Here is an 11,373-nt window from a genome sequence, read left to right on the forward strand (position 1 = left end):
GTAAAATCAGGGTGGAGACAGCCCGGTATAGAAGGCAGCTCTCAACTCCCATCATGCTTATGGGGCAGAACCGTTGCCCCGGGTGTCCATGCAGCCTTAAAGACAGCCACCTAACTCGTAGGAAAAGCTCGGTAGAGAATGCGTGCTTCAGCTAAAAGAGCCGCTCCTGAGGGTGGAAGCATTGTGTGTGCGTGCGTGAGAGCACTGCAAGGGAGTCGTAAAGCAAAATCCGAGGGAGCCTCTGGCCTCTGCAGAAGGCAGCACACGACTCCCCGTCTTGGTTCATCAAGCTAGTACTGAGACCCCAATTTTCCATGCAAGTCTAATCGCTAGCATGCTCCCTCGAGGAAACAACCCTATAGAGAAACCGTGCTTTAGCTGCCGTTGAACTCTCTGTGGAAGGGAGCGGTTGAGGGTGTACTGTGTGTGAGAGCCTGGGGATGGCTTCCATTTTGTAAAATCGATGGAGAGACAGGCCGCACAGCAGGTAGCTCTCAACTCCCATCATGTTTACGGGGCTAGTACTGTTGCCCCGGGTGTGTGTGCAGGCTTAAAGACAGCCACCTAACTCGAAGTAAAACCTCGGTAGAGAATGCGTGCTTCAGCTAAAACAGCCGCTCCTGAGGGTGGAAGCATTGTGTGTGCATGTGTGAGAGCACTGCAAGGGAGTCCCAAAGCAAAATCCAAGGGAGACTCAGGCCTCTGCAGAAGGCAGCACACGACTCCCCGCCTTGGTTCATCAAGCTAGCACAGCGGCCCCACTTTTGCCTGGAAGTCTAATCGCTTGCGTTCTATCGCGAAGAAACAACAGTGTACAGAATCCGTGCTTTAGCTACCGGCGATCTGCTTGTGGGTGGAAGCAGCTTACGCTGCACTGTGGGTGAGAGTCTGGGGGAAGGGTTCCATACGTAAAAGCGAGGGAGAAACAGGCCGGTGCAGAAGGAAGCTGTCAGCTCTCCTTTTGCTTACGAGGCCAGTAAGGTTGCCCAGTGTGTGCCTGCAGGCCTAAAGCCAACCACCTAAGTCAAAGGAACAACTCTGTGGCGAATTCCTGCTTCGGCTAAAACAGCCATGCCTGAGGGGGGACACATTTGGCTGTGTGCATGCGTGAGCGTCCTGCAAGGGAGTCCAAAACCATTTTCCGTGTGAGGCTCAGGCCCTGGCAGAAGGCAGACCACGACGCCCCACTTGTTTCATGAAGCTAGCACTGCGGCCCCACTTTTGCATGCAAGTCTAATCGCTAGCGTTCTAACACGGAGAAACAACAGTGTAGAGAAACTGTGCCTTGGCTACTGTCGACCTCTCTGTGGGAGGAAGCAGTTGAGGGTGGACTGTGGGTGAGAGCCTGGGGACGGCTTCCATTTCGTAAAATCGGTGTAGAGACAGACCGCACAGCAGGCAGCTCGCAACTCCCATCATGCTTATGGGGCTAGTACCGTTGCCCCGGGTGTGCATGCAGGCTTAAAGACAGCCACCTTTCTTGAAGGAAAACCTCGGTAGAGAATGCGTGCTTCAGGTAAAACAGCTGCTCCTGCGGGTGGAAGCATTGTGTGTGCGTGCGTGAGAGCACTGCAAGGGAGTCGCAAAGCAAAATCCGAGGGAGCCTCAGACCTCTGCAGAAGGCAGCACACAACTCCCCGCCTTGGTTCATCAAGCTAGCACTGAGGGCCCACTTTTGCATGGAAGTCTAATCGCTAGCATGCTCATTCGAAGAAACAACACTGTAGAGAAACCGTGCTTTAGCTGTCGTTGAACTCTCGGTGGAAGGAAGCAGTTGAGGGTGTACTGTGCGTGAGAGCCTGGGGATGGCTTCCATTTCGTAAAATCGAGGGAGAGACAGGCCGCACAGCAGGCAGCTCGCAACTCCCATCATGCTTATGGGGCTAGTACCGTTGTCCCGGGTGTGCGTGTAGGCTTAAAGACAGCCACCTAACTCGCAGGAAAACCTCGGTAGAGAATGCGTGCTTCAGCTAAAACAGCCGCTCCTGAGGGTGGAAGCATTTTGTTGGGTGCGTTTTTGAGAGCAGTGTAAGGGAGTCCCAAACCTCCTTCCGAATGAGCCTCAGGCCTCTGCAGAAGGCAGCACACGACTCGTACTCGGTTCATCAAGCTAGCCGTACGGCCCCACTTTTGCATGGAAGTCTAATTGCTAGTGTTCTCAATCGAAGAAAGAACAGTGTACAGAAACGGTGCTTTAGCTACCGTCGACCTCTGTGTGGGAGGAAGCAGTTTCCGGTGTACCGTGGGTGCAAACCTGGGGACGGTTTCCATAGGGAAAATCAAGAGAGAAATAGGCCGGTACAGAAGGCAGCTCTCAACTCACATCATGTTTATGATGCTAGTACCATTGCCCCGTGTGTGCGTGCAATCCTTACGGAACCCCCTAACTCGTAGGAACAACTCTGGTGAGAATCCGTGCTTCAGCTAAAATAGATGTTCTTGATGGTGGAAGCCTTTTGCTCTCGGAATGCGTGAGAGCACTGCACGTGAGTCCGAAAGCATTTTCTGAGTGAGACTCAGGCCCTGGCAGAAGGTAGAACACGACTCCCCACTTGTTTCATGAAGCTAGCACTGCAGCCCCACTTTTGCATGGAAATTTAATCACTAGCGTTCTAATTCGAATAAACAATACTGTAGAGAAACCGTGCTTTAGCTACCATCCACCTCTCCCTGGGAGGAAGCAGTTTAGGGCGTTATGTAGGATGGTCACGGTTTTGCTAGAAGTGTGTTAGTAGCTTCACTGTGGTGCCAGTGGTTGCCCGTTGCATGGCGTGGTTCTGTTTCTTTGGGGCTTTTGTCCTGCGACAGTCTTGGGTCCCCAGACCCTTGTTCCTCAGGATTAAGCACTGGGGCCCAGGTAGGGCCAGAGCAATGCCTACGGCGAGGGTAAGAATCTAGGAGAGTGTCGGCACCTATCCGACGGTGGTGCGTAGAATTGCCTGGAGGGCAGAGTTGAGGCCTGGCCTTAGGGTGAGTCTCTAGCTTCCGGTTTGGCCTTAGGGAGACGCTCCTAGTGTCCCTGGGGTTTCGGCTTTTCACTACAGTAATGGTCTTCATGCCCATCCCAGCGGTTGCAAGTCGCCGGCTTTCTGAATTTGTTCTCGCCTGATCAGCCTGGCACTGCCCAGGTGTCCACAAATCCACTGGATCCTCCCAGCTAGGGTTTGGGTCTGGTCAGGGCCACATCCAGGGCCAGGGTTAGGGTTAAAGTCCTGAAGATGTTAGGGGCCAGTTCGATGGCAGTACAGAGTCCTAGCCTGAGGGCTGAGGGGACGGCCAGCATTAGCGTGAGGGGCCGGCTTGGCGTTCGGCCTCAGGGGGACTCTCCAAGTGTTGCTAGAAATGGGGCGTTTCACTAGCATCATCTTCTCCAGCAACATCTGGGGGATCAAGTGGCATGGTTTCTCTAATCTGGCATCCGTCAGGGGACTCAAATCGCCTGCTCCCTCAGAACTAGGGTTCACGCACAAGAACTTGCACAGTCACGGCTAGGGATAGGGTTCCCGTCTGGGAATTGGCAGTAGGAGTCTCTCCGCCTGGCATGGTGGTTTCTTGTTTTAGTCTATGGCACTTTCCTCGTGCTTCCACTCGCACCTTTGGGATCCTTTCTATCTTACTGGGTGGGGGCGGGGAGGGCGAGGGGTGGGGGGTGGCGCGCGTGGGGGGAAGTGTGTCGGTAGTTGCCCTCTCCGCACACTGGTTTCTCAGAGTTCAGCCTATGGCGCTTCCCTTATATTTCGACACACACTTCAGAAAGTGCCCCTGTCTTCACGAAAGAAGGTGCTAGTGGAAAGTCGGGTTCCCCGCGGGGTTTTTTTTCTTGGAGTTCTTCTGTGCATGTTGTACTTTCCTTAGGCTTTGGACACGCAATTGTTCGAAAGGCTTCTATCTTCCATACAGATGTTATTGGGAAGACGGTTCACCTACCGTGTTATTTCTTGGAGTTACCTATAGGGCACTTTGCTCACGCTTCCACTCATACATTTGAAAACGCGTCTCTCTTCCTGAAACAAGACGTTCGTTGAAAGACACAGCCGAAGCAGACTTGTATCTCAGAGTTAAGTATATATGGTACTTTTCTCATGTTTTCAGACTCGCCTTTGAAAATGCTTTTCTGTGAAACACTGTTTCTCTACAGTATTGTTTCTCAGAGTTATGCTTGTGGCACTCTCCTGCTTGCACATATATACTTGTAATCACTTCTGTCTGCATGAAACAAGATGTCAGTGTATGTTGCATTCTACACAGTCTTGTGTCGCCTAGTTAAGCCTATGGTACTTGCCTTATTCTTTCTACCTCAATTTGACAAAGCTCAATATGCAGGGAAGGAGACGTTAGGTGAAATTCAGCTTCTCTACAGTGTTGTTTAGTATAGCTTTATTATATGCCCCTTTCCTTATGCTTCTACACATACATTTGTCAATGCTTCTATCTTCGTGAAACCAAATGTTAGTTCAAACTTGAATTCTGTGTTTTTGACATAGTGCAAATAAGGTGCACCTGCACCACAATGTTCATAGCAGCAATGTGTATGATAATTATCTGTAGAAGGAGCTGAGATGTCCTTCAACAGATCAATGGATAAAGAATATGTTGTTCCTATATACAATGGAACATTACTCCACCGCCAGAAAGGAAGAATACCTACAATTTGCATCAACAGGGATGGAACTGGACAGGATTATGCTAAGTGACAGAAATCAAGCAGAGAAACAGTTATTGAAAGCTTTCACTCATATGTGGAACTTAAGGAATAGCGCCAAGGACCACAGGGGAAGGGAGGGAAACCTGAATGGGAAGAATTCAGAGATGGAGAGTAACCATGAGAAAGTCTGGACTCTGGGAAACAAACTGATGGTTTCAGAAACGAGGTGGGTGGGTTAACTAGGTCATGGGTATTAAGGAGGGCACGTGAAGTAATGAGCAGTGGGTGTTGCACACAAGTAATGAATTGTTGAACAGTACATCAAAAATGAAAGAGTTAGGACTCTGCCTTGCCATCGAACTTTTGTTCCTGGCGTCTTCAGGACTATAACCCTACCCTGTCCCTGGGTGTGGCCCTGATCAGGCCCAAACCCTATTTGTATGCGTCAGATTGATTGTGGATACCTGGGCAGTGCCAGGCTAATCAGGCAAGAACCAAGAAGGAAACCGGGTGATTTGCAACCCCTGGGATGTGGCTGTCGACCACGATTGTGGTGAAAAGCCGAAATTTGTATGTATTTTTTATTAGGTTCATTTAGCCAACATAGAGGCCATCTTATCCTGAGGGCTGAGTGGAAGGATAGCATTAGGGTGTGGTTCAGTATTCAGTTTTGGCCTCAGGGGCATGCTCCTAGTGGGGCTGAGTTTCAGGTATTTCGCTAGAAGCATGTTCTCCAGTTCATCCCTTGATTGTAAGGGGCATGCTTTCCCCGTGTTCCTGACTACAGTGTCCGGTTTCAGTCAGGTGACTGAATTGTTTTGCCCCTCCAGAACTCATGTTTGAGAATAAAAAATTTCACAGCCAGGGTTTGGGTTATCGTTCATTTCTGGGACATAGTAGTAGTCAATCGATGGTTGTGTGGAGACCTGCCCTGAGGTCTGAGTTGAGCGTAAAGTCTCGGGTGAAACTCAGGGTTTTTTGTTTCAGGGACTAGGCACATTGTAGGGTTGTGGGTTAGGTTTTTGCTAGAACCATGCTATTACCTTCACTGTGGTGTTTCCCACGGCATTGCCTGCTTCTGTATTCTTTGGGTATCATGCAACAGTCTTTTGTCCCTAATCCAGTCATTCCTTAGAATTAGTATTTGGGGCCAAGTAGTGCCAGAGCCAAATCTAAGGTCTCTCTCTCTTTGGTCCTTTGCTTGGATAATATACCGAACTGTGCAATGATTTTTGGTCTATGGCAATACTAATCCATAATCCAAGCCCTGAACTTACTGTTTTCAGCCAGCTTTTCCTCTCCAACAGTTGGGGACTGTACCACACTGTGGCACCCTCTTTCTTTTTGTGACCCTGGGATTCTAGGACCATGTTCTCCTATCTGGGGTTCCCTCCCACTTCACCACCTGAGGATCTGTCATGCAGACTTCTAAAGGTTCTGATTTAGTGCTCCACTGCTTATAACAATTTCCATTACCCCACTTCTAGAGGCTCACTCTCTCAGTAGTTGATCTTCCAACATATTACCTGGGATTTACTTCTCTGCACCTCCTACTGTGCAAAAAGTGGTCGCTTTTCTTTTCTTTTCAAGATTTTATTTGAGAGAGAGAGAATGAGAGAGAGAGAGAGCGTGAGGGGGGAGGGTCAGAGGGAGAAGCGGACTCCCTGATGAGCAGGGAGCCCGATGTGGGACTTGATCCAGGACTCCAGGATCATGACCTGAGCTTAACCATCTGAGCTATCCATGAGCCCTGAGTGGTCATTTTTCTATTTGTAGGATTGCAGCAATTCTTTTATCAGATCTCTGGCTGATTTCACAGATGTTCAGAATGATTTGATATCTAACTGAATTTCAGGGACCAGATGAAATTAGGGCCCCTTACTCCTCCACAATCTTAACTCCTGCTTGGTTTCCTTTTATACATGCCCATGCTGTCCTCCAACAGGAGCATGGCAGGCCTGTGCAACCAGGAGCCTTTTAATGGTTACAGTGTCTTTTCAAATCCTTCATTTATCTCAGCCTCACACACAGCTTGGAGGGAGTGAAGGGATGACTGATGTTTGGAATGGTTAGGGTGGTGGTGAGAGGCACTGCCAGTCTAGAATGCCCTTTTACCTACTAGGAGGTTTGAGAGAATCGTCTTGTCCCCAGTAGTACAACCTGGTTCCTGCCCCACCCACCGAAGGCCAGAGAGATCAGCTTGGGCAAGCTCAGGTCTTAAAGGAAGCTGCCCTTGCTCTGGGCTAAGCCTCTTCTTCTCCAACCCTCTACTCCCCAACCCTCCACACCACCCCAGCTGACACCTTTCTTACCCACCACCTCCTCCACGTCTCCACTCTGCCCATCCATTGCTGATTCTCCCCCTGCTGGCCCTAGCCCCACCCCCAACACTTCCTCCATCCCCCACCTCAATTGCAGACTACTCTGTCCCCTCACTGACGTCAGGCAGCAGTCCCCACTTCACTTCCTCTTCCAACACGCCCCTGCCTGCACAGTACTGGGTCCTCCCTCTCCCTTGCCCATGAATGTGGCCTCTCCTCTCCCACCCCTAGCACTTCTTTCCCATGTCGCCCCCTTCCCTGTTATTCCTGCCCTCTATTAACCAGAGTGCAAGGGGGTGGCACTGGGGCCCAGTGCAGACCTTGGCTGACGTCAGGTTGGGTTGCTGGAGCGTACCCCCCCACACCACTGGGAAGGAAGTACCCCGCTGCAGGCTTTCACCCAGTAATTCAAGGAAGCCAGGGGGTGTCTTCATCTTTGTGGTTCTGCAGCTTTGTTCCTCCTGTGAGGCCCAGAGGAAAAGGGGTGGGCAGCGGGACTAGGACCCAATTCAGTCGTTACTCCAAAATGAATTTCAAATGGACCTAACTCAAAGGACTAGGCGAAATCATGGGAGAATGTATAATTTGAAGAGGGGGAGTCTTGGAGACTTTAAAACTGAAATATGCAAACATTCTCCAAATTCTCGTCAACATTTGTTTCTTGTTTTGTTAATTTTTGCCATTCTGACTGGTGTAAGGTGGTATCTCATTGTGGTTTTGATTTGTATTTCCCTGATGCCAAGTGATGTTGAGCACTTTTTCGTGTGTCTGTTGGCCATTTGGATGTTTTCTTTGGAGAAATGTCTGTTCATGTCTTCTGTCCATTTCCTGATTGGATTATTTGTTCTTTGGGTGTTGAGTTTGAAAAATCCTTTATAGATTTTAGATACTAGCCCTTTATCTGATATGTCATTTGCAAATATCTTCTCCTATTTTGTCAGTTGTCTTTTGGTTTGTTGACTGTTTCCTTTGCTGTGCAAAAGCTTTTTATCTTGATGAAGTCCCAAAAGTTCATTTTTGCTTTTGTTTCCCTTGCCTTTGGAGACGTGTCTAGCAAGAAGTTGCTGTGGCCAAGGTTGAAGAGGTTGCTGCCTGTGTTCTCCTCAAGGATTTTGATGGATTCCTGTCCCACATTGAAGTCTTTCAACCATTTTTAGTCTATTTTTGTGTATGGTATAAAGAAATGGTCCAGTTTCATTCTTCTGCATGTGGCTATCCAATTTTCCCAACACCATTTGTTGACGAGATTGTCATTTTTTTCCATTGGATATTCTATCCTGATTTTTCAAAGATTAGTTGAGCAGGGGGGAAAGATGGTGGAGGAGTAGGGGACCCTATTTCAACTGGTCCCCTGAATTGAGCTGGATATATACCAGACCACTTTGAGCACCCACGAAACCAGCCTGAGATGTAAGAAGATCTGGATCTCTACAAACAGAATATCGCAGGCAGTTACTTTTGAGGTATGAAGCGGAGAGCCGTGATCCTGCGGGCAGATATCAGAGGATAAACGGAGGCGGCAGGGTGCCTGGATGTGGGGATCCTACACCGCCGGTGAGTGACAGCCTCGCGCGCTGCGGACAGGGCACAGACTCGCAGACCGGTAGCATTGGGAAAGAACTTTAGGGCAGCCCCCAGGGTGGAAAACCAGACCAGCGGGGTCGTGCGCACGTGAACCGCAGGCCCCCCAGACAGAAACCAGAGCAAGTCACGCGCACGCCAACTGCAGCCTCTGAGACGGAAACCCAGTGCGCTGGGGTTGCGCTGGTGAACAGTGGGGTGGAAACCCCAAGCGGCGGAGTCACGCGCGCGCAAATTGGGAGCAGCTGGCGGTTTTAGAAGCAGAGACGTGCCCCGACCTGGAGGCAGGACTGGGAGTGCTGCGAAGGGGCACACAACCCAGGATGCTGCAGTTTATAGCAGCACAAACAGAAACGGAGCTTTCCGTCCCTGACGCCGCCGAGGTCGCACGCGTGAGGCTTCTCCGCCGCCGAGATGCGCTACGTCGCCTCCTACCTGCTGGCCGCCCTCGGGGGCAATGCCTCCCCCAGCGCCAAGGACATCAAGAAGATCCTGGACAGCGTGGGCATCGAGGCAGATGACGACCGGCTCAACAGGGTCATCAGTGAGCTGAACGGAAAAAACATCGAAGATGTCATTGCCCAGGGTATTGGCAAGCTGGCCAGCGTGCCTGCTGGTGGGGCTGTCGCTGTGTCTGCCGCCCCAGGGTCTGCAGCTCCTGCTGCTGGCGCTGCCCCCGCTGCTGCAGAGGAAAAGAAAGACGAGAAGAAGGAGGAGTCGGAGGAGTCGGACGATGACATGGGATTCGGCTTGTTCGATTAGGTTCCTGCTCACCCCCACCTGCTGGCAAATAAAACCCTTTTTATGTATCTAAAAAAAAAAAAAAAAAACAGAAACGGAGACAGTGTGGCCTTGAGAGCTCACTGAAGAACAGACTGAGGTCTCTCTGCTCTGAGGCAGAGGGTTAGAAATGGTCTCTTCTGCTCTGACTTGCGGAAGAGACGCAGAAAGCCACCAGGGAAAGGCGCCAGAGAACAAAAGCCCCAAAGACTGATTCCCACTGAGCCCATCCCCCGCCACAGGGGCGCAGGGCAACTCCGCCAAAACAGGGTTGCCTGAGTAACAGTGCAGCAGGCCCCTCCCACAAAGACTGGCTGGGAAAACAAGAGGCCAGCAACCCTAAGGTCCCAAGAAAACAGGTGCATCTTGCTTGGGTTCTGGTCAATAATTTTGACTCTATACATTCCCTCAAACACCCATCAACAGAATGACTAGGAGGAGGAGCCCCCAAAACAGAAAAGACTCAGAGATTATGACTTACGCTGCAGATTTACAAATGGATGCAGACATAACCAAGATGTCGGAGATGGAATTCAGGCTAGCAATTGTGAAGACAATGGCTAGAATGGAGAAATCAATTAATGGCAACATAGAGTCTCTAAGGGCAGAAATAAAAGGTGAATTGGCAGAACTTAAAAATGCTATCAATGAGATCCAATCCAATCTAGATAATCTAACAGCTAGGGTAACTGAGACAGAAGAGAGAATAAGCGATCTGGAAGACAGTATAATAGATAAAAGGGGAAAAGAGGAGGCCAGGGGAAAACAACTCAGAATCCATGAAAATAGAATCAGAGAAATAAGTGACACCATGAGGCATTCCAATGTCAGAATCATTGGAATCCCGAAGGCAGTGGAGAGAGAGAGAGGGCTAGAAGATGTATTTGAGCAAATCGTAGCTGAGAACTTCCCTAATCTGGGGAATGAAACAAACATTCGAGTCCTAGAGGCAGAGAGGACCCCTCCTAAGATCAAGGGAAACAGGCCAACACCCCGGCATGTAATAGTAAAACTTGCAAATCTTAAAACCAAGCAAACCATCTTAAGGGCAGTTAGGGGGAAGAGATTCCTTATGTACAGAGGGAGGAACATCAGAATAATGTCAGACCTATCCACAGAGACCTGGCAAGCCAGAAAGGCCTGGCAAGACATATTCAGGGTACTAAATGAGAAGAACATGCAGCCAAGAATTCTTTATCCAGCAAGGCTTTCATTTAGAATGGATGGAGAGATGCAGAGCTTCCACGACTGGCAGAAACTGAAAGAATATGTGACCACTAAGCCGGCCCTGCAAGAAATATTATGGGGGGCGCTATAAAAGGAGAAAGACCCCAAGAGTGATCTACAACAGAAATTTACAGGGACAATCTATAAAAACAACGTCTTCACAGGCAACATGATGACAATTAATTCATATCTTTCAATAATCACTCTCAACGTGAATGGCCTAAACGCTCCCATAAAATGGCACAGGGTTGCAGATTGGATAAAAAGACAGGACCCATCCATATGCTGTCTACAAGAGACTCATTTTGAACCTAAAGATACATCCAGACTGAGTGTGAAGGGATGAATATCCATCTTCCATGCCAGCGGACCTCAAAAGACAGCTGGGGTAGCAATTCTTATATCAGACAAATTAGATTTTAAACTAAAGTCTGTAATAAGAGACACAGAAGTACACTATATCACTCTTAAAGGGTCTATCCAACAAGATCTAACAATTGTAAATATCTATGCCCCCAACATGGGAGTAGCCATCTACATAAGCCAACTGTTAACCAAAATAAAGAGTCATATTGATAACAATATGTTAATTGTAGGAGACCTCAATACTCCACTCTCAGCAATGGACAGATCATCTAAGCAGAAAATCAACAAGGAAACAAGAGCTTTGAATGATACATTGGACCAGATGGACCTCATAGATATTTACAGAACATTCCATCCTAAAACAACAGAATACTCATTCTTCTCGAGTGCACATGGAACTTTCTCCAGAATTGACCATATACTGGGTCACAAATCAGGTCTCAACCGATACCA

General features: G+C 49.1%; 1 protein-coding gene across 1 annotated transcript; it reads left to right on the forward strand.

The window, feature by feature from the left end:
- The first annotated feature begins 8,908 nt into the window (after positions 1-8,908).
- Positions 8,909-9,356, forward strand: LOC110569629 (60S acidic ribosomal protein P2). Its single transcript, XM_021677533.2, has one exon. The coding sequence runs from the start codon at positions 8,962-8,964 to the stop codon at positions 9,307-9,309; it is 348 nt and encodes a 115-aa protein (XP_021533208.1). The 5' UTR covers positions 8,909-8,961; the 3' UTR covers positions 9,310-9,356.
- The last annotated feature ends 2,017 nt before the right edge of the window (positions 9,357-11,373 follow it).

The sequence above is a fragment of the Neomonachus schauinslandi genome, unplaced genomic scaffold (genome assembly GCF_002201575.2).
Source record: "Neomonachus schauinslandi unplaced genomic scaffold, ASM220157v2 HiC_scaffold_319, whole genome shotgun sequence".
NCBI classification, from domain to species: Eukaryota; Metazoa; Chordata; class Mammalia; order Carnivora; family Phocidae; genus Neomonachus; species Neomonachus schauinslandi.

Excerpts from the sequence above, each read along its gene's own strand:
- LOC110569629 (XM_021677533.2), top strand. The coding sequence starts at position 8,962 with ATGCGCTACGTCGCCTCCTACCTGCTGGCCGCCCTCGGGGGCAATGCC.